The following is a 27,954-nucleotide window of genomic DNA, read 5'->3' as shown; positions in this document are numbered from 1 at the left end:
GTCAGGCAAGTCAGAGTCGAGTCTCAAGTCACTGGTGTAAAAGTCCGAGTCAAGTCACAAGTCTGAAACTTTGAATTTCAAGTCCTTTCGAGTCTTTAAAAAAAAAAAAATGAAAAAATAATGTTGCAGTTATGCTAAATGTAAATATTAGACCATGTAATTTTTTAATCTGTGTTTTTCTCAACACATGACAAAATAGTGAACGTAGAAAATATACACAAATTGTGAAATTGCACCTCTTTAAAATGCAGCTCAATTAAACCTAGCTCCAAGAATAATTTTCACCGACAGTTCTGAGATAAGCTGCATGTTATTCTTGGATGCGGTTGTAGGACCGGCTTTAAAATCGCATGACAAAAATATCATACATATTAAAAAAAACTGAATCACCAACGTAGCCTGGACAACATTTGCTAGTTAGATGAAGTCAGCTATCTCATCTTAGCATATTTATATGCATATTTATAATCATACGGTTCTTGGAGTGAGTGCACACACTCATGAAGTTTAGTAACTTCCGGTCACTGCAACAAGCCCAGGTACAGTTTACCGACGGATGGGTGCAGGACCTTGAAATGCACCGTGTAGAACGAAAGACCATCGTACGTATCATAAGTTTACCAGTCTCACAAATCGTCGTCATAAATACACATTCGTTAACCGTTTATTAATAGGACCTTTGAGCTCAACGGTAATTAATTAGTAGTGGAAATAATTTCTGGTACCCATCACAGAAATGTAGCAGTGACAACAATATTGTATGCTGTAATCGTACTGGGCAATTAGTGATACAAAAAACCTGTTTTATCCTGTGAATAAAAGTATATGTTTTTGTCAATGTACCATAATAACAGAAGCGAAACACAATATTGTGTCAGGACAATTCACTATTTATGCACAATAAATAAAGGAGCATAGCGCGACAATTTCTGTTCAGCGCCAGACTTGCTTGTAACCTATATCACCAATTATGTTAACTACAACAGCAGACTGACCTTTGTGTAAATGCTTGGAGCAGACTAACCTGTGAGCTGGAGGGTTCTGGGATGTTATATTTGATCTTTGAATGGCTGCAATCCAGACCATCCGTCGCGTCTTTGTTACTTTGGAAACATGGCTCGAACAATTTCTCTTCAACGACGTAATCCGATAACAACCGATCTCTTTACCCGTCGGCTTCCCGTGGCTGTCATGCGACCGGCTATTGCAGTTAATAATACAACAGCTTCTTGACATTTTTGTGTTTCTTTTTATCGCTGTGTGACTGATTTCAATTGAAAGCCTGCATGCGCTAGTACCGCTTGCCACGAGTTCCCAGAATCCTTTGCGGTTCTACCCGTGAATGACGTCACATTTTCAATCTCTATATAATATGCATGTTAAATTTTATATTTGGGGTAAAATATCAAGTCTTTTCAAGTAAACCGGTTCAAGTCCAATTCAAGTCCCAAGTCATTGGTGTAAAAGTCCAAGTCAAGTCACAAGTCTTACAACATTTTTTCAAGTCAAGTCTAAAGTCATAAAATTAATGACTCGAGTCTGACTCGAGTCCAAGTCATGTGACTCGAGTCCACACCTCTGGTCTCTTCTCTGAGTCTCTACTGAAGAAGTGTTTTAGAGTATACCTATTAACAAGTCCCTAACTCAATATAAAAGTGTTCAACACCCAAGGTCCAACCTCAAAAAAACCCAAAAAAGCACAGATACCCTTCCAAACGGTAAAGTGATCCAACCACTAGTTATCCTGGAGTGCCCCAAACTCCACAGTGACCAACTGACTATCCCTCAAAGAGGACAAGGCCTAGGCATCCCCGGCCTTGTCAAGTGTTACCTCTGAGCACTGCGCTTCTTAGCGGGTCCACCGCCGTTCTATAATAATTTATAACACTTTGAAACAGCAGTCAACACCCCAAAACAAGAGTATGACTGAGGCAGGTGCAACCCTATGATCAACGGAGCCTCTAACTCACAAAATGACCAATTCCCTATCAAACTACTTCGGCCTCTAACCCAATTTCACTGTTTTCCTTTACCTTGGGCCTCTAACCCAGTACTGTAACTTACAAACTTCAACTTTCAAATCTCATGAGATTTTTTCATCAAAATCAAAACAGGCCATCCACCAGTAATTTCAGTGAGTAGACTTTAATTTTTTTCATGTCCAATTTGGCACACTTTGGAAATAGATTCAACAGCTAGGGCGTTACCTTTGTATAAGCCGGCTTATGCCCACTCACGTCAGACCACTGGCTCGTGCCTGTCCGTTCGACAACCTCGGACCGTCCAAACCTCCATCTTCCACCCCAATACCATAGGACGAGCCCCCAAACTGTCATGGATTCAAAATATTGGGGATGGATACAAGAGGAAAAACCAAAGATAACAACACTGGTCCGGCTGGGTTGTGTCAAACGATGATTTTAATGATCACACGCGTGGGAGATGGACGCCGTACGCAGACAGCATCAGATCTCAAAATGGTGGAGCATTGATCAAACTCTTATAGCCTCTGGTGCCCCCACCTAATCATAAAAGCCTAAACATTCACATTCTTTCTCTCACACGGTGCCTAAGCTATGACCTTGGCTCCCTGTTTATCTGCTCCTACTGAGATGGGGCAGAAAACCTCTCCAGTATGTTCTGTTCTCTTCTAATCAGACAAATAAGGCGATGACTTTCTGCGAACAGTATTTCTTATAACTCAGCAGTATAATGCATCAAATTCAAATTCAAATTCAAATTCAAATTCAAATTTTATTTATCATAAAACAATATCATTCATTCACAATAAATCAGCAGTCTAATGTAATGCAAATCAGTTTAACAAATGCAATAGTTATCACCTTCTTCTAATTCAGGAGAATAATGCAAACTAAAACTACATAATAATTCACAATCTTTAATTAGTGGTCTAACATGGCATAAGATAATATTATAATCCCACAATGGCTTTTACTTATTTCATAGGACTCTGTTAATAGAAACAAGTTCACCTCTAACATTGCCTCCCTAACCTGCAGGGTTCAAGAGGGTTTAGTTTGGGTCCATTTTTATTTTCTTTTTACATGCTTCCTGTTCAATGCTAACATAGCTGTGTCGCTAGCGATCACGTAGCACATCATTATATACCAGCTAGCCCAACTTCAGTAACCTTACAAACGTCACTGCTGTTTAGTTGTCTGTCTTCGTTTATGTTGGAGGTGATAGCAGAGCTGTACGTTTGAATTCTTTCAGAAATCTCTCAGTCAGAACATGCTATATCATGCTTAGGTAACTAGGGAGCCAACTTCTAACTCCATTAAATGTAATGAATTCTATTTTCACAGATGCCTGGATGTTAAACATCATAGTTACACTTGGTAAAGCAGCAACGCTGATCGTTTTATTAAAGATGGGAGAATTTAGACAGTTTTTTAACTCTCAGTGATGCTGCAGTGTTTGTTTGACTTTGGGACCTGGAGGGGACCTCAAGTGGATGGAGTTTTCGACCCAGATTACTCCCAGATTTACGAGCACCTTAGTCTGACAAATACGGCAATAACAACAGCCCGCTTGCATGTTCTACAAAAAAAATGTGCTTTGTTGTGTATCTGGCGGACAAACACCAAACCAGTTAAGTTACACCATTTTTCTGGTTTATCCATTTCACTCAACAATCTGCTTTTCCCATTCTCCTTCTTCGTTACCGCCATGCTTTTTCGGCACTGCGCATGCGCGTTTTACCCATATTCTATTGCGATATTTTATTTTCTTATCGTAGCCTAGCATTGTACCGGTATTACCGTGAAAGGTATAATATGGCCCAGCCCTACTGTGACATATGGTCTCCTCGGCTGAACTGGAAAAAACTGTTCATACATTTGTGTCATTGTGTTTAGATTATTGTAATGTCCTGTTTACCAGCCTGGACAAATCACGTCGTTCTCGCCTCCAAGCTGCCAGACTACTAACATGTTCTAGCAATCTCATTCTGGACCCAAACACTGCTGATCCAGAACTCATCCTGTCTGAAGATTTGACGAGTGTGAGATATGGAGGAGAGAGACAGCAGCTTCCTGATAATCCAGAGAGATTTGATAATTACATCTCTGTCGTGGGCTATGAGGGCTTTAACTCAGGGACTCACAGCTGGGATGTTGATGTTGGAGACAGTACATGGTGGGAACTGGGTGTGTCAGCAGAGTCATGGCAGAGGAAGGGAATCATACTGTCTGGATTATGGACAATAGGCTTCTTTGAAGATAAAAAATGCTACCCAGCAGCTAAAAACTTCTTTTTCAGTAGAGAAGAAGCTCCAGAGGATCAGAGTGAATCTGGACTGGAACAGAGGAAAGCTGTCGTTCTCTGATCCTGATACTAACACACACATACACACCTTCACACACACTTTCACTCACAGGATGTTTCCATACATTGAAACAGTTGATGAAGTGAAGGTGTGTCCGTTGAAGGTGTCAGTGTCAGTGCAGCAGATGAGTTGAGGATGATGATGTTTCTAATGTTGTTTCCTGTCAGTGAGTTGAAGCTGTTAAACTGCAGCTGTCCTCCTGCTGCCTCGTTGTTCCAAAGCTCTTTGTTTCTCTTTTAGTTTCACTGTTTCTTTCTGTTTCTGCTGTCCACCTTTTCACATGGAAAATCATTTCACTGTTTCTCACTGAATGACTCCCCAAACTAGATTTGAAATTCTATCAAGTTTCTAATCATTACAAGTGATTCATGTTTCTATTTGATGTGTAAATGGAGATGATTTAGTTTGCTGGGATATGGACTGACATGTGTTGAATGGGAGGAGCAGTTTGTTGTTGTCTTCTTGTCTGTTTATGACAACAATAAATATGTTGTTGAAACAATGATTCATGTTTAACTCCATATATGAAATGTTTCTGATCTTTGAATTCTGTTCTTTTGTCTGTTTCATTTACTTTATTTAATTCCAATAAAAAATGATCATTCCAGTGTGGAAGTAAAGAGTCAGGTACTTGTGAAAGAAAAATGTAATCATATTCAGGTATAACAATTATTTAATAAACCCATTGTGTAACAAGAAAACAGCTTTCTTTTAATTTTCAGGTCTCTGCTAAGAATGACGTGAACAACAGTGTTATTTACAGTCATGTTGTGATAGCAATATTTACAGGTGCAAAAGCTAAGAATGAGCCTAGGATGAATGAACATGAACTATGAAGTCTTAGACAGAGTCAATTGAGAACCAGTAGGTTAGCAGACATTCTGGCGAAGGCTGGTCTTAAATACAACCGGCTTCATTAGTCTTAGGAGTGATGAAGACTCTGCCTAGATGACAAGAGCAGGGACTGTGGAAAATTACTGTGACTCACTCAGACCATGACACTATTTTTATCTGCTGGATAAACCAGTTTAAGATCAGAACACGGTGAACAAAAACAGCATAAATGAAGATGTACAAAAAGTCTCCATAAAAGGTTGATGATGTTTAAGAAAGCCTTCATACACTTGATGATTTGACAGTAGGACTGCTCTTATGAAGTTATCATGAATGCTTTAAAACATTTTTGAATCGGTGAGCTCAAATGACTAAGCTTTACACACTTATCTGTAGATTACCATCATTTCATGAACACGTACAAAGATTAAAAAAAAAAAACAAACAAGAAAAAAAAACAACTTTACTGCATTTTGTTGTGAATGGATTTAGCAGTACTGAGAACATTGGGGGCCCTGGTGAGAAGTGCTTAGGTAACAGAGGTCATGCATAGGCTGATTCAACACAGTCTTCCAAGATGTACAAGTGCAGTAAAATGTACCATCAATACATTTACTGCTGCACTTGCTGTAAAATGTGCTCGTGTGTTAGAGGAAAACAAAATAAAATATTAGAGATGTAGACTGAGTAGTGAAAATATTGTGATGCTTAGATTTTGTATCTGGTTCACCTGAGACAAACCGTCTTTTGTACATGATCCATCATCTGTCACAGACTAGAGGCTCCACATAGGTTTGGACCCAAAGCAAACTCAAAAAAAGGTTTATTTACAGGAAAAAAGCAAGACTGGACTGGAACACCAAGAGAAAAGAAATAAATCTTGAAATCATGAAGCGTACCTTAACACAAGCAGATGTTTAATCAAAGAGTTCATTGTATTTACCAGTTTCCAAAGGACATTCGTGGTCCTCATTTAAGTTAAAGCAGATATTTGTGTTAGAAAAGTCCCTAAAAGACACAAGTCTCAAGCATAGTTTTTTGGCAGTTTTTAAATGGTGTCACATCTTTTTTAGGTTAAATTTAGCTATGACATCAGCAACCAAACTGTTGATGATAATCACTTTCTGGTAAGTTTTATGTTCCGAAATCCTCCATTATGTCTAAGATTTGGAAATACAGCAAAATCAAAATCAGGGCTAAAATGAAGAAATCCATCCTAAAATCATACAGAATGTCTCATCACTCACAGAACTTTAATACTGTACTTATTTGTGACCTGAGGTAAAGGGTGTTTTGACTGGCCCTTACTGAGGTTAGCAGTGTGTTTTACCCAAAATTGGTGAGTCAGGTGCACTGATGATTACTGATGAATAAATTAAATCTTTTAGTTATGTGAGAAATCTGATAGTTTTGCTTCAAAGTCTAAATAGATTCTACAAAAGTAATTAAAATTAAGAGTAATGTTGTGACATATGCAGCTGGAATGGAGGAAAACCTGTTTTATAGCTTTTGAGCTGCTGGCAGGATGAAAGTCTAACTCTGGAATGAAGCACACCTAGGCTACAGGTAAAGCAACATTGTTCTCCTCCCCTCACTTCACTTACATGCAACAAAACCAGGAAACAGGAAGTTCTTCATCCTCAGAAAAGAGAGACGCACAGACGATCAGACTGAGCTCAGACCAAACTAGCAGCTTCCTCTGAGTGAGTCCAGCTACAGGAGAGAAAAGTGGAAAACTCCAACACTGCTGCTTCAAGCTGCTGACGCTCCACACACTGAATGTGAGTTTGAGCAAAAACATGACTCAAAGGAAGTTTCAGTGAAGGTGGTAGAGGAGGGAGGGGAGCCAGGACTGACTGTACTTCCTGTCTGCTGTTTTCAGCTTCACTCACAGACTCAATGGCTTCCAGATCAGAGGAGGATCTCTGCTGTCCGGTCTGTCAGGAGGTCTTCAGAGATCCTGTTCTTCTGTCATGTAGCCACAGCTTCTGTAAAGACTGTCTGAAGAGATGGTGGAGAGAGAGACCAACACACGAGTGTCCAGTTTGTAAGAAAAGATCAGTTTATGATCCACCTTTAAACCGAGCTTTAAAGAACCTGTGTGAGTCGTTCTTACAGGAGAGAGATCAGAGAGCTTCAGAGGCTCTCTGCAGTCTGCACTCTGAGAAACTCAAACTCTTCTGTCTGGACCATCAGCAGCCAGTGTGTCTCGTCTGCAGAGACTCAGAAAAACACACCAATCACAGATTCAGACCCATCGATGAAGCTGCACAACAACACAAGAAGGAACTTCAGGAAACTCTGGAGCCCTTAAAGAAGAAGTTAAAGGTTTGTGAAGAAGTTCAAGTGAAGTTTGATCAAACAGCAGAACACATTAAGGTCCAGGCCCGACACACAGAGAGGCAGATTAAGGAGCAGTTTAAGAAGCTTCAGCAGTTTCTAGCAGAGGAAGAGGAGGCCAGGCTGGCTGCACTGAGGGAGGAAGAGGAGCAGAAGAGTGGGATGATGAAGGAGAAGATGGAGGCTCTGAGCAGAGAGATAGCAGCTCTTTCAGACACAGTCAGAGCCACAGAGGAGGAGCTGAGAGCTGAAGACGTCTCATTCCTGCACAACTACAAGGCTGCAGTGGAAAGAGTCCAGCGCTGCCCCCTGTTGGATGATCCACAGCTGCCCTCAGGAGCTCTGACAGACCAGGCCAAACACCTGGGCAACCTGACCTTCAACATCTGGAACAACATGAAGGACATGGTCTCCTACACTCCTCTCATTCTGGACCCAAACACTGCAAACCCAGACCTCATCCTGTCTGAAGATCTGACCAGTGTGAGACGAGGAGGAGAGAGACAGCAGCTTCCTGATAATCCAGAGAGGATTCATTATTCCTACTCTGTCCTGGGCTCTGAGGGCTTTAACTCAGGGAGTCACAGCTGGGATGTTGATGTTGGAGACAGTACATGGTGGGTTCTGGGTGTGTTAGCAGAGTCATGGCAGAGGAAGGGACGCACACTGTCTGGATTATGGAGAATACGGTTCTATCAAGATAAATACTCAGCACACTCTCCATTAGCTCCATCAACTGCTCTCTCAGTTCAGAAGAAGCTCCAGAGGATCAGAGTGAATCTGGACTGGAACAGAGGAAAGCTGTCGTTCTCTGATCCTGATACTAACACACACATACACACCTTCACACACACTTTCACTCACAGGTTGTTTCCATACATTCGCACTGTTGGTAAAGTGAAGGTGTGTCCGTTGAAGGTGTCAGTGTCAGTGCAGCAGATGAGTTGAGGATGATGATGTTTCTAATGTTGTTTCCTGTCAGTGAGTTGAAGCTGTTAAACTGCAGCTGTCCTCCTGCTGCCTCGTTGTTCCAAAGCTCTTTGTTTCTCTTTTAGTTTCACTGTTTCTTTCTGTTTCTGCTGTCCACCTTTTCACATGGAAAATCATTTCACTGTTTCTCACTGAATGACTCCCCAAACTAGATTTGAAATTCTATCAAGTTTCTAATCATTACAAGTGATTCAATTTCATTGTACTACTGTACTATGTATGACTGTGCAATGACAATAAAGAGTTATCTTATCTTATCTTATCTTATGTTTCTATTTGATGTGTAAATGGAGATGATTTAGTTTGCTGGGATATGGACTGACATGTGTTGAATGGGAGGAGCAGTTTGTTGTTGTCTTCTTGTCTGTTTATGACAACAATAAATATATTGTTGAAACAATGATTCATGTTTAACTCCATATGTTCTGAAGGCAGGACTGTGATGCAGTTTTCTGCCTCGCCACTAGAGGGCGCGGCCGTTTTGTGAGTAATGTTTTGACTAGGATGGAAAATGGTGTTCATGAAGGCAGTGTGAATCACAAGTTATGCTCGGGAGCAGTTTATGTGGGTTCAATGAGAGTGTGCGTCCATAAGACTGAACCACACACACATACCCACACCCACGCTAAATCTGCCATTAAAGAGCTGAACGATCATCCCCTGTCCTCGTTATTTTCTGGAGGGTCATACTGGCACTTGACCTGTGCACACCCTGCGATCACCACCGTAGAACTGAACCTCATATCAGAAATCATCATAACAAATCATTCTGCCCAGCAACCAGGGGGCTACATTTCAGCTGATAACACTTGGATCTCCACACCTCTAACTACACAGCCGTTTCCCCTGAGACCAGAGCAGCACAATATATCCTACACACAGGATGCAGCTGAAGAATGGCCAGTACCACCACCTCCAGTTTTTCTCCCGAGAGATCATCCTGATCTACCAGAGGTACAGTCTGTTCCACCTCCACCGCTACCAGCCGTTGCACAAAAGCTTAGCCAACGCTTACAAGAGCTACAGTTACAGCATCCCTCAGCCACTGAAGCTCCTGAGTTTCAGCCTAGTGCGCCACAGTCCACTCCCTTATCTCAATCACTAGCTGGACCTAGTTTCGACGCGAACATGCTCCCCCCAGAACAACTGTTGGCTCCCACTACAGCCATAGGTGTAAAGGAGAAGACCTACAGAGGACCATCGCCCTCCATCCCAGAGTTCACGCAGGGTGATCCCAGGCAGTTTGCTAGATTAAGGCTTGCCCTAGACAATATTCTCCCCTTTGATGCAACGGAGAGGTTCAAATATCAGGTCTTATGTGACCACCTTAAATTTGAGAAAGCTCTTTTAATTGCTGACTCCTACAGTAACTCACCTCACCCCTACTCTGACACGATGGCCTCGCTCATTAAACATTACGGTCAGCCGCACCAGCTGTCACTGCAGAGGATAGCAGAGCTTATGGATGAGCCCAGCATCCGCCCAGGTGACACAACTGGATTCAGAAGGTTTGCACTGAGAGTCCGTGCTCTGGTCGGCATGTTAGAGCAACTTGGGGAAGATGGACACATAGAGCTGCAATGCGGGTCTCATGTTGCTAGACTGACACGAAAGCTACCCCAAGACCTACGTGCTGCTGTCCGCCGTTACCTTTACCCACAGAAAGATGGAATACCATCATTGAGAGACTTTGCAGAGTGGCTGGAGTATGAGCTGGTCATTCAAGAGGGCGGAGGTCACACAGAGAAGGTAGAGGAGAGCTCGAGAGACAGGAGCAGCATGAAAAGAGATAAACGAGCCACCAAAGGGACTACCACCGTGCTGCATGGTGCAACACACAACACTGCCCCCCAAAGGTCCTCAGCCACAACCCCTTCCTGTTAGGATGCCTGGGTCGTTGACCCAGGGTATTTGAGTTTATTATATTATTTATACTTTTTAGTCTTTGGTTTCTTTGAGTTCTGTCTTATGGTTTATGTCTCTGTCTTCTTTAGTTGCTCTGTCTCCCCTATCACCTGTATCCCCTTGTCTAGTTCGCGTCTCTGTGTATCCTTAGTTCCTATATCCCCGTGTTCAGTCAGTGTTTGTGTCTGCCCTGGTCCCACGTCTCTGTTCCCTCTGTAGTGCCTGCATGTGAGTCTGTGTTATGCGTTTCCTGTTTTACTTTGAAGGTCTCTGTCTTATCTCAGTGTGTTCAGTTTACGCTTCCTTTTGTCTCGTCAGTTCTGATTTGCCCCAGCTGTGTTTCCCTCCTGTTATTCATTCCCTGATTGCTCCTACTGTGTATTTAAGCCCTGTGTTTCTCTGTGTCCGTGTCGCGATCTACCGTTTATTTTGCTGTGTGTTTTGCCCATCCACCGGTGTTAGTTTATTTTGAGTTTTGTTCCAGTTATGTTATGTTTGCGTTCAGCATTAAAGCTGTTTTGGTTTAAGTTCTGTCTCCTGAGTCTGCACCTTGGGTCCTATCCCTGTCCGCACACAGCCACACCTAACAGAAGATCGCGACCAGAACATGGACCCCGCAGACTCTTTTTCCTCGGAGTACAACACTGAGATGGAGCGGATGGTGAGCCTGCTTGACCGCATCACCCAGTCCCCTGATTTGAGGACCATGGCAGTGGGGCTGAGTGCGGTGGAGGCCATCATTCGCTTTAACCCCCGGCTTAGCCAGTTTGCTAAGGACACTAAGTTGGACAACACCATTACTGCCTGGAGAGAGCAAGTCAGGGCTAGTGAGCTTGCTCTCTCCCTCACTACATCTTCCCCACCGCTGCCGCAGGACAACGCACACTCTGCTTCATCGCCACTGCAGGCTTCCTCCCCTTCCTCACGCCAGCTGGGACCTTGTTCGCCTGTCCGTTCGCCTGCCTTTTTCCTGGCAGCTGTGTGGTCGGAGGATGAGGAGGAGGTCTCCGTTTCTCCACCGGTTCCTGTTCCCTCATCTAAAAGGAAGCGACGCCACCGTCGCTCCTCTCCTCGGTCATCCGTTCAGCTTCCTGTATCCGCTGGAGGGTCCGAGGGGCCCGTTCAGCTTCCTGTCTCCGCTGGAGGGTCCGAGGAACCGCTTCAGCCACCTGTCTCCGCTGGAGGGTCCGAGGAACCGCTTCAGCCACCTGTCTCTGCTGGAGGGTCCGAGGAATCGCTTCAGCCACCTGTCTCCGCTGGAGGGTCCGAGGAATCGCTTCAGCCACCTGTCTCCGCTGGAGGGTCCGAGGAACCGCTTCAGCCACCTGTCTCCGCTGGAGGGTCCGAGGAACCGCTTCAGCCACTTGTCTCCGCTGGAGGGTCCGAGGAATCGCTTCAGCCACCTGTCTCCGCTGGAGGGTCCGAGGAATCGCTTCAGCCACCTGTCTCCGCTGGAGGGCCCGAGGAGCCCGTTCAGCCTCACGCCTCGTCAGCTGAAGGGCCCGAGGAGCCCGTTCAGCCTCACGCCACGTCAGCTGGAGGGCCCGAGGAGCCCGTTCAGCCTCACGCCACGTCAGCTGGAGGGCCCGAGGAGCCCGTTCAGCCTCACGCCACGTCAGCTGGAGGGCCCGAGGAGCCCGTTCAGCCTCACGCCACGTCAGCTGGAGGGCCCGAGGAGCCCGTTCAGCCTCACGCCACGTCAGCTGGAGGGCCCGAGGAGCCCGTTCAGCCTCACGCCACGTCAGCTGGAGGGCCCGAGGAGCCCGTTCAGCCTCACGCCACGTCAGCTGGAGGGCCCGAGGAGCCCGTTCAGCCTTCTGCCACGTCAGCTGGAGGGCCCGAGGAGCCCGTTCAGCCTTCTGCCACGTCAGCTGGAGGGCCCGAGGAGCCCGTTCAGCCTTCTGCCACGTCAGCTGGAGGGCCCGAGGAGCCTGTTCAGCCTTCTGCCACGTCAGCTGGAGGGCCCGAGGAGCCTGTTCAGCCGCCATTAGCCTCTGCCTCTGCTACGCCTGGTCCAGCCTCTGCCTCTGCTACGCCTGGTCCAGCCTCTGCCTCGGCTTCTGCTTCGCCTTGTCCGGCTTCAGCTTCGGCTTCGGCTTCTGCTTCGCCTCCGCCTGGTCCGGCTTCAGCCTCGGCCTCTGTTCCTGCTTCGCCTCCGCCTGGTCCAGCTTCGGCCTCCGAGTCTGCAGCTCCGCCTGGTCCGGCCTCAGCCTCTGCAGCTCCGCCTGGTCCGGCCTCAGCCTCTGCAGCTCCGCCTGGTCCGGCCTCAGCCTCTGCAGCTCCCCCTGGTCCGGATTCAGCCTCTGCAGCTCCGCCTGGTCCAGTCTCCGAGTGTTCAGCTTCGCCTGGTCCAGTCTCCGAGTGTTCAGCTTCGTCTGCTCCTGAGGTCTCCATGCTGTCTGTTCCTGCTCGTCCTGTCCGGCCTGCTCGTCCTGTCCGGCCTGCTCGTCCTGCACATCCTGTCCGGCCTGCACATCCTGTCCGGCCTGCCTGTCCTGCCCGGCCTGCTCGTCCTGCCCGGCCTGCTCGTCCTGTCCGGCCTGCCTGTCCTGCCCGGCCTGCTCGTCCTGTCCGGCCTGCTCGTCCTGCACATCCTGTCCGGCCTGCCTGTCCTGTCCGGCCGATGACTGGACGTCGTTGCCGTCATGGACAGCCCTCTGAACTACGCCGCCGTCATGGACGGCCCCCTGAACTACGCCGCCATCATGGACGGCCCCCTGAACTACGCCGGTGCCTCCCGCCCGGTCGGCCTCCTGACCTACTCCGTCGCCGCCGGTGTCTCCTGCCTGCCCGGCCCCCTGAACTGTTTTCTGGGCTCTTGGGCCGTCAGCCTCCGGGCCGCCCCCCTGAACTGCCCGGGTTTGGACTGTTGTGCTGTCAGCCTCCGGGTCGGCTCCCTGAACTTTTTGTGAACTGTTTTTCCTGGCCGCCTGCGCCTGTCGTGAGCCTGTTTTTTTGTTCTGTTGCTTTCCGGGCTCCATTGTTTGTTCTTTTTTTTTGTTTGTTTCTGGCTCCTTGTTTGGTTTTGTTTCGAGCCCTCCATCCTGTTTCCCCCGCCGCCCGTCCTGGTTGGGTTGTTTTTTGTTTTTTTTGTTTTGGTGTTTTGGTTTGGGCTGTCTGGAAGCCAGCCCTTAAGGGGGGGGGGGGGTACTGTTAGGATGCCTGGGTCGTTGACCCAGGGTATTTGAGTTTATTATATTATTTATACTTTTTAGTCTTTGGTTTCTTTGAGTTCTGTCTTATGGTTTATGTCTCTGTCTTCTTTAGTTGCTCTGTCTCCCCTATCACCTGTATCCCCTTGTCTAGTTCGCGTCTCTGTGTATCCTTAGTTCCTATATCCCCGTGTTCAGTCAGTGTTTGTGTCTGCCCTGGTCCCACGTCTCTGTTCCCTCTGTAGTGCCTGCATGTGAGTCTGTGTTATGTGTTTCCTGTTTTACTTTGAAGGTCTCTGTCTTATCTCAGTGTGTTCAGTTTACGCTTCCTTTTGTCTCGTCAGTTCTGATTTGCCCCAGCTGTGTTTCCCTCCTGTTATTCATTCCCTGATTGCTCCTTCTGTGTATTTAAGCCCTGTGTTTCTCTGTGTCCGTGTTGCGATCTACCGTTTATTTTGCTGTGTGTTTTGCCCATCCACCGGTGTTAGTTTATTTTGAGTTTTGTTCCAGTTATGTTATGTTTGCGTTCAGCATTAAAGCTGTTTTGGTTTAAGTTCTGTCTCCTGAGTCTGCACCTTGGGTCCTATCCCTGTCCGCACACAGCCACACCTAACACTTCCACTTCTGAGGTCCAAGACAAGCACACAGCTTATTGTCCATATTGTAATAACACTCTGCACTTCCTAGATCAATGTGTAAACTTCAAGATGCTGACTAAGGAGCAGAAATCAACTTGGATTAAGTCCAACAATCGCTGCTGGCGTTGTGGGCGGCACCACCAGGCCGCTCAGTGTCGACTTAAAGTGCAGTGTAAGACATGCAGGGGAAAACACCTAGAGGCCCTGCATGAAGTGAATCTCAGACCTGCTGCACCCAATCCACCAATGGAACACGTCGTTGAGCTGGGGAGTAAACCATCTACTGAGGTACTTTATGTAGACCGGCGTGCTGGCTGTAGCCAAGTACTTCTGAAGATAACCAAAGTGCTGCTGCAGAACGATGAGCACACCCTGGAGACATTTGCCATATTGGATGATGGATCTGAGAGGACGATCCTTCTCCCTGAGGCCACTCAAAGACTGCAGTTACAGGGAACGGCAGAGAGTCTTACTCTACGTACGGTGAGACAAGGATTGAGAACCTTGCATGGCGCATCAGTGACAGTCAAAGTCTCCCCTGCCAGCCAACCATCCAGAACATTCACCATTGAGAGAGCCTTCACAGCAGATGACCTAGGCTTGGCTGAACATTCATACCCTGTGAAGGCACTTCAACAGAAATATAGACAATAGAGAAGGCTTCCCTTGCAGCCCTTCACAAATGCCCAGCCACTCCTTCTGATCGGCTCTGACTGTCCTCACCTAGTAACGCCCATCAAACCTGTGCGCCTAGGCTTACCTGGAGGACCAGCTGCAGTCAGGACTAGACTTGGTTGGGTACTACAGGGACCAATCCCCTCCCTTAAGCACTATGCTCAACCGCAACAGTGCCTCTTCCTCTCAACTGCCTCTCCTCAATCAGAGCTTCATAGTCAAGTAGAGAGGCTTTTGCAACTCGACACTCTCCCATATCGAAGTGAGAAACTAGTGACACGGTCTCGGAGGGAAGAGCAAGCTATGAGGCTTTTGGAGGCAAAGACGACAAGACTGAATGTCGAGGGAGTAAACAGATGTTCAACTCCCCTTCTGCGTGTCAGTGATATGCCTACACTCCGGGTGCCACCTGAAGCAGTACTCCCCAATCTACGTGGCACGGAGAAGCGACTCAGTCGAGACCCAGAGAAGGCTAAAGCTTATCAAGCGGAGATGGCAAAGTTGATAGCAGCAGGCTATGTCAGAGAAATCATGGTTCATCCCCCACCACATGGTGACACACAACGGAAAGAACCGTGTGGTGTTTAATTGCTCATTCACCTATAGGGATCAGAACCTCAACGAGCTGCTTTTACCAGGCCCGAACCTGGGGGCCTCTCTTCTTGGTGTGCTGCTACGCTTCAGAGAACGCTCCATCGCAGTTAGCAGTGATATCAAGGGGATGTTCCACCAGGTGAGACTACTGCCTGAGGACCGGCCACTACTACGTTTCCTCTGGCGCGATCTGCAAAGAGACACCCATCCCAAGGTGTATGAATGGCAGGTGCTCCCCTTTGGGACAACATGCTCACCGTGCTGTGCAATTTATGCACTCCAGCGACACGTCCATGACCACAGTGACCAGGGAGATGACGTGCGTGACTCCATTGAGAAGAATTTTTATGTTGACAACTGGTTACAGAGCTTCTCTTCTCCAGATGTGGCCACAGAGGTTGTGGACAAACTACGGTCACTATTATCGGAGGGAGGATTTGAGCTCAGACAGTGGGCCAGCAGCACCCCAGATCTCATCAACCATCTACCAAAGGAAATAAGATCGGAGAGCAGCGTACAGTGGCTGAATCAAACTGATATGGACCCTCAAGAACCTGCTCTAGGTTTGCGCTGGTTGTGCTGCTCTGACACTCTGCACTACAAGTCCATGCAGTTGGAGAGGAATCCTCCTACCATGAGAAACATCTACCGGGTTCTGGCGAGTCAGTATGACCCACTAGGGTTTCTCGTCCCCTTCACAACGAGGGCGAAGGTACTAGTCCAGCAGCTGTGGGACAAAAAGCGTGAGTGGGATGACCCCCTGTTACCAAGTGACCTGCTCTCGGCATGGAACGAATGGGAGGGTGAGCTACAGCATCTGGACGACATTAGTCTACAACGTTGTTATGTAAGCCCAGAGCTGGACAAATCTGACAGTAGGCGTGAGTTGCACATCTTCTGCGATGCATCTCAACAGGCATATGGAAGCGTTGCCTACCTACGGACGGAAGATGCTGCTGGAAAGGTGGAAGTTGCTTTCCTGACTGCCCGCTCTAGGGTGGCCCCTAAACGGCAGATGTCCATGCCACGTCTGGAACTATGTGCAGCCTTGACTGGAGCTCAACTTGCTAGCTCGGAACTCGGATAGCTGAAATCCAGGAACTGACAGACAGCCAGTCTTGGCGTTATGTGACAACATATGACAATCCGGCAGATGATCTAACTAGGGGTAAAAGGCTACAAGACCTCACAGTCCAGTCCCAGTGGGCATGTGGGCCCCCGTTTCTGCAGCTACATCGAGACCAGTGGCCAGAGCACCCAGCCACACCATGTACAGACTTTGCTGAGGAGCAGCGTAAACCAATAACTTGCTTAGCTGTGTCTACTGACTCTATCTCCCTGCCTGATGCATAGCAGTTTACCAGTTTTAGCAAGCTTTTGGAAGAAACAGCCAGGTGCCTTCACGGGGCGGCTGGTGACAATCTCACATCAGAGAACTACAAGGAGGCTGAGCTTATTCTGCTGAGAGCTGCTCAGAAAGACAGTTTCCCTGATGAGATCCAGTGCCTGACCACTGGGAAACCAGTTCTCTCATCCAGCCGTCTGTTTTGCCTAGACCCGGAATTTGATAAGTCGCTTCAACTCATAAGAGTAGGTGGTCGTCTCAGACGATGCCATGATTTGGAAGCTGCTGTGATACATCCAGTAGTATTGGACCCTAAACATCCAGTCACCAGACTACTCATCCGACAGGCTGACAGTGATTTGAAACACCCAGGAGCAGAGAGATTGTTTGCAGAGTTGAGAAGGAAATACTGGATTCTTCGCGGCCGTGAAGCCGTAAGAAGTGAACAGCGCTCCTGCCCTGAGTGCCAAAAATGGAGAGCCCAACCTGCCAACCCAAAGATGGCTGACCTTCCCCTTGCACGCCTACGATTACATCAGCCAGCCTTCTTCTCAACAGGCATCGACTGCTTTGGGCCAATGCAGGTGAAAGTTGGTCGGAGAAATGAAAAACGCTGGGGCCTGCTCTTCAAGTGCTTGACAACTCGTGCCATTCATATTGAGGTGTTGTCTAGTATCAACACCGACTCATTTCTAATGGCATTAAGAAGATTTGTCTCTCGTCGTGGGAAACCAGCTGAGATACTGTGTGACCAGGGAACAAATTTCCGAGGTGGGGATCGGGAGCTCCAGGAAACTTTCAAAGCCCTGCATCCCTCTTTACAAAGCAAGTTAGCAGAGCAGCAGATCAAGTTTCGATTTAACCCTCCCAGTTCTCCCCACTTTGGAGGATCCTGGGAGCGAGAGATCAGGTCCATAAAGGCAGCTCTGGCCTCCACATTGGGCTCGCAGGCTGTAAAAGAGGAAATACTCCAAACAGTGTTGATCGAGATCGAGGGAATACTCAACTCGAAACCTTTGGGGTACGTGTCATCAGACGTGGCTGACCCAGACCCCATTACCCCAAATTTGTTGCTGATGGGGCGGCTAGACCCTTCCCTACCCCAAGTGATATACCACGACTCAGAGCTCATTGGACGACGATCATGGAGGACCTTTCAGGTGTTATCCGATCGCTTCTGGACACAGTTCATACGCCACTACCTGCCTACACTGCAGACACGGTCAAAGTGGCAGAAAGACACTGCTCCGATCCAGCTGGGCACTGTGTATGGGCAGAAATCTGTGCCATCAGAAACTGAATTTGAATAAGTTCAATTTGCATTTGAATTGCTCAGATTGAATCTGAATTGCAACTTGAATAAATGCTTTTGAAAACTGAATTTGAATTAGTCTAATTTGAAATTGAATTTATGGTTTGAAAATGATCATCACTAAATTGAAATTGAATTTTATATTTTGAAAATGAATTGATTTGCTTTGAAACTGCATTTTATCCTTTATCCTTTATCCCTCATCTCACATCTGTTTCATTGTTACACCCAACCACTCTATAATTGAAATGCCTTGGACTGTTAACCATTTCAGGCAAGCTTTTTCTTGAGTTTTGGAGAGAACTCTTCATTACTGATATTATTCAGGTCATGTCCACGTTTGTCCCAGGTTTCTCAGTCAAGAGGAGCTTGAACTCCAGATACGGTGAATCCTTTTCGCATATTGAGATCACTGATAACTTTCAGCAACGACGTGATCTTGTAGAAACAATTAGGGGCCATGGATTCATCTATAATTGCGACTCTTATTTTTACTTTAGTGGAAAACATTTCTGCATTTCACCCAGATTCTATTTTTAACTTAAAATCAAAAAATCCATTTTTCTCTATTACACCTGCCACTGCATCTCGATAATCTTTGTGTAGTTCTTACTGGGGTCTCACCCTCTCCTATTTGGCTCACATGACTCTCATTATTTTCAAAAAAAAAAAAAAAACTATGCTTGAATCTCGCTCAGTTATTTTGTGAAGAATTCTCTCTGCCTTTGTTAAAGAGTTGTCTATTAGGAAAAAGTGAAATAAATATAAGTACAAAGTCCCGACGTGCACTAGAATACACATTAATAAATTAGTCATGTTCTCTGTGAAACTCAATAAGCCTAATTCTTAAAGACCCCTCAAATTGTTTACTAGATGTTTATTTTTGAATAAAATAAAAATCTGAGTTTAACAAAACATTTTAAATGTAAATATCAAGCTTACCTTTTTTTCTTCCAAAAATGTGCTGGTGGGCACGCCAGCCATTTTGAAAAGGTGGGGGGGGAAAAAAAAAAAAAACAATTGGCAAGGCCATACCCCCACGCATGTGATATAAGGTTAAAGGTACTGTTGTCCTCTCTAAGAAACATCAGGACTTAGAGGATTGGCAAGTAGAGGATGAGAGCTACAAGCAAAAACTAAATGTGTACTGCAGTGCGCAAAAATGAATTACTGGGTCATCAGGGGGTTATGAGGGACATTTATAAAACTAAAAAAATCCCACAAACCTTAAAGTGCACTTGAAGAGCTCATCAGGGGGAGTACACTCCCCCTCCTTGAAGAGCTCCCCCACTCAACCCGCATCCCCAGAGAACAGCTAACCCCAGATAAGGCAGCGTGATGCATCCCGAGACAACAGGACTGGGACATCTAAATAAATGTGTGAAACAATCGCCTTCAAAAGGTCTATTAATTCACTTGAACCAAAATTAGGAACGCCTGGTGTAGCAAGAGCTAATAATCTTAATACCCAAGGATAAGCAGAAGAGCATGATTGATATAATGGAGCTGGGATTTGGTGACACTTAATTTTTGCAAAACAAAACTAAAACTATAAATGGCACTAATCTAAACTAAGCTGAAAACTAAGGATTTTCAGAAAATAAAAACTAGACTAAACTAGCAAAGAATTGGTAAAAACTAATTACAACTGGTAAAAATTGAAAATCTGGAGTCGAAACTAAATAAAAAAAAAAAACTAATGGAAATGGCGAAACATTTAAAACCCTGGTGCAGAGATTGGCAAATCTGACCAGGAAACGTTATAAAATGGATTGTCAGAACAGTCAGCGTTAAAGTCACCTTTGACAGTCCAGACTAAGATGGCATTGGACATCTTCAGGGCGGAAAAGGGTTGGTGTGACCAAGGTGTGGTTTGGCTTGTTGTATGCATATTTTGAGATCAGATGGCTCTGGATGGACCAGTTACCAGGGCATGGAAGGAGGACAGACTCATTTAAGAGGAGAAGGAATTTCCTGGGATTGAAGATCCTCTGGGTGAGTGGTTGATTAAGAGCATACATAAAATAAAAGCTATCTGTTGTTATTAATTGGTAATAGATTGATGATTGGCCACATCTACAGCGGTATTGACTTGTGGTGGACGTAGTCTGCTTCATGTTTAAGTAATCTAATTAACAGATTGAAAATAGACCCATTAAAGGAAGAATATGCAGCGCCACCCTGTCAGACGCCAGTGATGGTGGAGCTCAGTGATGAATCAGGTGAGCTGCATTCATGGCTGAATCTAAACAGAGTTTCCCCTGCTGTGGTCAGGGAGGGAGAAACCAGGGGAAGGTCAAATTTAAGAGAGCCATCTATAAACGTTTATGTGTCAAATTAAACGGGAAAAAAGGGGGTGTTTTACTGTTATTTTCACATCGGCATTATTATTGTATCAGAATCAAGTACTAAGCATTGCATTGATCATCATCTAATTGAAGTTTTTGATATTATACTAACATTTGCGTTCCAGTGATTGCTATAACCTCAGGTTGATCTTTTATTTACAGGTGTTAGGATAATCATATAATCTTTCTTTGCAGGTGTAACTATGATTATCTTTATACATATTGCAGTTTGTTGCTCATTATAGAGTTGTGCTCAAGCTAATAAGGGTTAAAAGCTACAGTCAGCGCGATGTTTGGCTGATCTATGGATTTGAGTGACTTGGAGCAAAGAAGGCCGCACGCGCTTACACACCACTGATATCATATTATTCTTTGTGATCTTTTATTCAATTATGTCTTTTGCTAAGCTTAAGTAGTGGTAGTTGATTAAATGACATTTATTAAAATATTAAATACCTGAGTCAGAACGTTACACGCAGATCACCTTAAGAGTCTGGGAAACTTTGTAGCTGCCTAACTTTTTTTGAATGTTCTAGCTCCGTTGATTTGACACATTGGAATGTGTCAAAAAAGGGGGGGGAAGTTGAGCTTTAACATCAAACAAGGATTATTTGAACATTTTATAACTTCATTTGTGTCTTTAATACCCTAGGAATGGTAAAGCTTAAGCTAATAGCGGTCCGAGAAGACGGACCTTTTAGAGAATCAGTGAAAAAGCATAAACCATCACTTTCATGTTTAATCATTAATCATTGAAATGAACTGAATAGCGTTTAGAAGATTTGTTAATTTCTTTGTCTTTTGTTAAAAAGAGGGGTTTCAATAATTTTCAGACACACCTTGCAAATGTGCTTATAACGAGTTGGCACTTGGTGTTTTGAAGGTCAGAAGCTTCGTTCGGCGTGATTGTCCGGACTGATATATTGTAGGTATTGACTTTGAGTGCAGAGGGCTAAATGCAAACACGCTTACACACACATAGGATATGATTAGAATAAGTCCCTGGGACATTCTGAATGTTTTAGACCAATTCTGAATCACTAGAAGGTCAATAGATAACAACATTAGATTATTAGGGGTAGGAAGAGAGGTGTTTTGGTTTTCTGTCTCTTACAGAGAAAGGAACAGACACCAGACGAGGTCACAGATATGCGAGGATCCTTCGCAGCAGAGACAGACACAGTGACTGCCGAGACATCAACTGGGTCCAAGGGTCATGGTGTTTGGGCTCCAGCTAGTCACCACAAAAGGATGGATCCCATAAACACAGCAATAACCATGAAGGGGTTGGCGGAAATCCGGGAACACCAGACCAACGAAGTTCAAGAGGCTTTTGGGCAAAAAAGGGGGACACCTTCCTGTTCCTTTTTCTGGAGGATACACAGATCATTGTTTGAAATCGGGGCAGAATAATCCCCTGATCTGTGCCACGACTGAAGGGTTGTCTAACCCCTAAGGTTGAAGAAAGAAGAGCAGAGGATCACCCAACTGGACGACACTGGTAGCTGCAGCAATAAAATAAAGGCTAAAAGCTCTTTGACAGAGGTTTTAGTCTGAGTGCGTCTGAAGGGTATAAGGTAGCACCAAATAAAGCTGTGGGAGACAAGGGGAGTGTCATCTGGACCTGCTACTGTTGGAATCATAGTTTTTCTTGCATCTGAATTGCGCAAACACAGAGGTCATCCCACATATGGTTCGCCCCTCAGGGGGACAAAGGACCTCAGGAGTGAGAAGAGATGAACCCGGCCACACTGGATTATAGGGTGTAGGTGAGCTCATTATTCTAATGAGCTCATTATTCTAATGAGCTCATCAGGGGGAATTGTTAGATTATAATATTATTTAATGCCATGTTATACCCCTAATTAAAGATTGTGAATTATTATGTAGTTTTAGTTTGCATTATTCTCCTGAATTAGAAGAAGCTGATAACTATTGCATTAGTTAAACTGATTTGCATTACATTAAACTGCTGACTTGTTGTGAATGAATGACATTGTTTTATGATGCATTATACTGCTGAGTTATAAGAAATACTGTTCGCAGAGAGTTATTGTCTTATTTGTCTGATTAGAAGAGAACATGCTGGAGTTTTCTGCCCCATCTCAGCAGGAGCAGATAAACAGGGAGCCAAGGTCATAGCTTAGGCGCCGTGTGAGAGAAAAGCATGTGAGTGTTTAGGCTTTTGAGTGTGTTTAGGCTTTTTATGATAAGGTGGAGGCACCAGAGGCTATAAGAGTTTGAGCAATGCTCCACCATTTTGAGATCTGAGGCTGTCTGCATACAGTGTCCATCTCCCACGCGTGTGTGCATTAAAATCATCGTTTGACTCAACCCGGCCAGACCAGTGTTGTTATTGTGGTTTTTCCTCTTGTGTCCATCCCCAATTTGAACTCGTAACACATGTAAACTTACGAAGTCCGGACTGGCGAGAACGCGAGTCCGGACTCTAGTATTTGAGAATTGAGAAACCAGGGGCCCTATTTCAGGAAGCCGGTTTAGAAAACTCAGAGTGAAAAACGATACTCAGGGTTGAGTAACCCCAAACTGTCCAACTCGGAATATTCGGTTTCAGAAAGGCTGATAACAATTAGTTCAGTCAACGCGGAGTTGCTTTAACCCCAAGTTAAGCGCGCGCACGAGGATACATAAAGCCCTGATAAGCGGAGCACAGATTAAGCGAGTCACCATGGAGACGGAGGGAAAGAAGGCGCGGTCAATGTATTTTACAGCGCTTGAGGCCGAAATTCTGATGGCAGCATATGCCGATAACATGCAAATTTTGCAGAAAAAAAGTAACACAGCCTCAGCTGCAAAAGAAAGGGAGCATGCATGGCAAAACAAAGCCGACAGAGTCAATGCATGAGTGTTAATTTAAACATTGATCGAGGGATTTCCACCCATTTAACACGTTATTTTATCATATGTTATTTTATTTGTTATTTTATACATTTTATTTTGTGATGTGATGTGAGCACAGGTGCAACCCAACAGGCCCCAAACGTGCCTGGCAGCAAGTAAAAATGAAATATAAAAATATAGTCCAAACAGGTAAGGTGTAATTGTATTATGAGCCATAGTGCTTGGTCTGTTTGTCCGATGTAAATCAATTGCAGTTAGAGGCTACATTAATTTTCTTTCTGTAAGCACTTATTGAAATTATCTGAGCACATTACAAGTACATATTTGCTTACTCTGTATGCTCAAATGTGGCCCGTTATAGCAAACAGAAAAAAAGCAGAGGCCTGAAAAACAGGTGGGGGTCCTCCACCACCACCACTCACAGAGGCTGAGCAGTTGGCCCTCAGCCAAAACAGTGGGCGCCCTGTGGCCGAAGGCATCTCTGCGGGGACATCCTCTGAGTCAATAACCCCGCAAGACACAAGTGCCTACATAAGGGGTAAATTCAAAATAATACATGATGTGCATACATCCTTTCTTCACAGTCACCTTTGCAGTGCTACTCATTCATTTGATAAACTCTTTACCATAATGGATTATTTTGTAGTGAAGTTATTTTCCTACTGATTTTGCCTTCCCTCAGTCTTGGTTGTCTTTGAGAGCATAATGACAATGAAGTGTAAGGTGATTGGTATGTTTGTTAATTGCCATTTGGTCCCTTGTAAGTTATAAGTGACCTGTATAAACCTCATATTCTATCAGTTGATGGTGATGGTGTACTGCATCTGGTGCAGCCTCCTGTTGAGCCAGACCAACATGCAGTTGTGAGTAATACTCCACAGATTATATGAGTTTACAGTAGAACAGCAATGTTGTTAATTTCTTTACTGCAGGAAAATAATGAAGAAACATTGACAGCTGTTACAGAGGAGGAAGCAACAGAGACACTTTATGAGGTTTACATCTTACAATGGAAAATATAACAATTGAATAAAATGTGGTACTATAATAAAACCATGGACTTTCTATGTCTCTAACAGAGTGATGAAATGAAGTGGAAGAGGGTCCAGCCACTTCTCCAACAAACCTTTCCTCAGTAAGATGTTCAGCACTGATTTACAACCAACCTAAGTCGGCATGTACTATGAATGTCAATGCTATTTTCTGTGTTTCAATAGCTCCCTGTAAAGCAGCTGTACAAAACCTATTTGATCAAGAAAATAAAAAAATGCGACTTGGATTTGGAACACTTCAAGCAGCAGATCCAAAAGACCAAGATTGAGATTTTACTGCTGGAACATCAGTTAAGGGTGGGTGAAGTGGTCAGAGATGGACGAATTATTTCAGTGTTTGAACAACATAATAATATACTTATTAATACTTTGTGTACAGGAAATACAGGCGACCAATAAAGCCAGTTGAACAAAAAATCTGTTTATTCTTCTTTCAACATGTTGAGGTGATGGGTCAAAGGAAATGATTGTGACACATGGTGTCTCTGACTGCTCTTCCATCTTGTATGTCCGTGGGAGGGTCAGGATGTTCATGGTTTGGATCACTGCTGATGTTTGGTTCAGAAGGACAGTGTTCTCCTCTAATTGTGGCAATGTTGTGAAGAATCACACATGCCACAATAATGTCACATGCCCTTTCTGGGGTGACCCTGAGTCTTTGCAGGCACTGGAACCGGGCCTTAAGCATTCCGATAGTCATTTCAACTCTGGCTCTTGTCCTGCAATGAGCCAGATTATATCGTTGCTGTGGGCCCGGTTCAGGGTCAGGGTAAGGGGTAAGCAAATAGGGTAAACATGGATACCCCCTATCACCAAGCAAGTAGCCAGTGAACTCTCCTAAGACAGAAGGATACACTTCAGTTCAAATGTCCCTGTAGCAATTAGTCTTTATATATTTTAAAGTATTTTCAACTCACCATGTCCAAATTTTGTGCTCAGTGTACATTCACAAAAAATTTGTGAGTCATGAACAGAGCCTGGCCACTTGGCTTCCACATTTGTGATAATGTTGGGAGCATCACATATGATCTTCACAGTGCAGAGAACACAAATTAGCATCCATTACTATAATGGAATAATTTGTTAGTTTGAAATGCTACAGGGAACTATGTACCTGTACATTAATGCTGTGGAAAGACTTCCTGTTCACATAGTCTCCTTCATTTACTGAAGGAGCAATGATTGGAATGTGAGTGCCATCTGTACAGCCAATCACGCCTGGGAACCCTGAAAATAAATGTAAAATTTAAGTAGTAGTTCAAGTATCACCACATCATGAATTAAGTTTCGTTCATCCTGATACCTGCAATTTTGTGGCATCCCTCTTTGATAAATCTTGTGGGTCTATGACCGGGGAACACCACAGACGAGTACAGGAGACGTTTCAGTGCAACTGTAACATTCCTGACTGCCCGACAGACGGTAGCCTTGGAAACGTGCTCAGCGTCACCAATATTATACAGAAAGCTCCCGTTTGCAAAAAACCGAAGTGCAATACAAATAATATGTACAGAACTGAGAGGATGTCCGCGATGTGTCACATGAGCAATTTTAGGCCTGAGGATGTTATTCAAATAAATTATAGATTGTGCTGAGAAACGGTAACGTTCACACAGAAAATCATCAGGAAATGATAAAATGTCCAAACGCGCTCTGATCACTCTCTCCCGGCAGAGAGCTCTGCGGAGAATTTGGGCTTCACGATCTACTGGCTCTTCAAGGAAGGGACACGCCATGTCTGACACTTCCTACTGTCAGGTTTCCGACAAAGAGGCGGGGACAGTCAGGGTTAGTTGTAGTAAACCTGCTAGGGGGCAGGTTAGCTTCACGGCGTGTGTCGTCATAGTGACTCACTCAGGCTTCAGCTGAACTCGCTTTGTGAAACCGAAAACCCAGAGTTTTCGTTAACTCAGGGTATACTTACTCAGTTTTTCCACTAAACCGGCTTCCTGAAACAGGGCCCAGGTGTACGGCCCAGGGGCCTGTTCTTCGTACCTCGCTAAGTAAGTTAGCTGGATTAGATTGTTGACGATTTCGCGTGATCTTGGATCGTTCGGTTCCCCGAAGCTCATCCGGGACTTGCTGTCATAGCAACAGAGCCGTAAGCGTAAACCTGCTCGGGAGCAGGTTTACTTTATGTAAACAGGATTAGATCGCGGCCACGCAGGTATGTCCGCTTCATTTATACGAAAGCAACAGCGATAAATAAATAACATCAATGTAACTGAAGATAATGCAGCACTTGATCCTTTTATTGATGTCACACAGATACATACAGGTCATTTCCTAAAAAAGGGAAATGTACTATTAACATTCTATTACATGTATGTGATTATTACAGATGTAATTCATATTTCAGAGTAGTAATTGTAAATTACTTCGTGTAATCAAGATGAGAGACCACGGCTATAAAAGTGAAGGTGGATTTGGGAAGCCTGTCGCAGCCATGTCCTGTCCGTTTACGCGAGCAACCCATTGCGGAAGGTGCAAGATTGATAAGGAGAGTCCTCAGAATTCAGCATATATTGCGGGACAGACAGGATCCTTTAGCTCAGCGCGACAGTGTGCTCATTGAGAGATATCGATTTTCCCGTGAGGATATTATTTACTTAACCAACTTGTTGACGAGGGGGTGCAGGACCACCACCTGTCTTTTTTTGCTCTGCCCTTTTCTTGGTTGCTGTTATAAACAAACAAACAGATTATTTCAGGGTCTCTTTCCAAGAGACGAAAAGCAATATAAGTGATAAATATTACCATTCTATAGAATATTCTTATATTTCACTTTTACTTGTTCCCATGTTCTAGTGGGTCCTGTTGTGGCTCTAATGTGAAAGAGGATATAATATAACAATATAATATAATGTAATATAATATTGGATAATATAGTGTAATATAATAAATCTACCCTACCGCCTACTGGTGTTGGCCAGAGGGGCCGATGGCGCGATATGGCAGCCTCGCTTCTGTCAGTCTGCCCCAGGGCAGCTGTGGCTACAACCGTAGCTGCCTCCACCAGTGTGTGAATGTGAGAGTGAATGAATAGTGGCATTGTAAAGCGCTTTGGGTGCCTTGAAAAGCGCTATATAAATCCAATATATTATTATTATTATTATTAAATTACTTACGAGTTTAATTTGTCAGCAACTTTCTGCCAGCCCTCTCTCCTTGCTTTTGCAGCCTTTGCAGTGTTCCCTTGCGTTCTGATTAAACTCTGAAACTCCTGAAATCCCTCACTCAGGAGTTCTTGCTCTGCTGCCGAAAAATACCGAGCCGAGCGCACTCCTTCGACATTTTCGCCGACCAATCAGAGGGTTGCCGATCAATGTTTCTACTATCGATGCGTAGCCCCTTTTACGACACCCAGTGATCTCACATTACTGCGTCCAGCTGTACTAATCGTCAACGGAAGGTGTGTTCGGACAACCGGATTAGCGAGCTCACGGTTAGCGCGATGGTTTGATCTTGGATGTGTCATTTGATCTTGGATGTAGTGAGCGACGTACGAAGAACGGGCCCCAGGGCTTCAGAGACAAGCAGCCGAAACTGAAACTAAAAA

The 27,954-nt window shown here is 44.9% G+C and overlaps 1 protein-coding gene and 1 long non-coding RNA gene across 2 annotated transcripts; one reads left to right on the top strand and one right to left on the bottom strand.

The window, feature by feature from the left end:
- The first annotated feature begins 7,066 nt into the window (after positions 1 to 7,066).
- Positions 7,067 to 8,644, top strand: LOC308405382 (nuclear factor 7, ovary-like). Its single transcript, XM_080895987.1, has one exon. The coding sequence runs from the start codon at positions 7,082 to 7,084 to the stop codon at positions 8,468 to 8,470; it is 1,389 nt and encodes a 462-aa protein (XP_080752113.1). The 5' UTR covers positions 7,067 to 7,081; the 3' UTR covers positions 8,471 to 8,644.
- A 16,684-nt stretch (positions 8,645 to 25,328) lies between these two features.
- On the bottom strand, positions 25,329 to 25,921 carry LOC308405598. The gene is made up of 3 exons (XR_013973365.1): positions 25,699 to 25,921; positions 25,510 to 25,622; positions 25,329 to 25,424 (listed from the first exon to the last, which is right to left on the bottom strand). It is a non-coding gene; the product is annotated as an uncharacterized lncRNA (long non-coding RNA).
- Positions 25,922 to 27,954: the final 2,033 nt, after the last annotated feature.

This window comes from Rhamphochromis sp. 'chilingali' (assembly GCF_963969265.1).
Source record: "Rhamphochromis sp. 'chilingali' genome assembly, chromosome: 1".
In the NCBI taxonomy this organism is placed as follows: domain Eukaryota; kingdom Metazoa; phylum Chordata; class Actinopteri; order Cichliformes; family Cichlidae; genus Rhamphochromis; species Rhamphochromis sp. 'chilingali'.
This window is presented reverse-complemented; position numbering and strand designations above follow the sequence as displayed.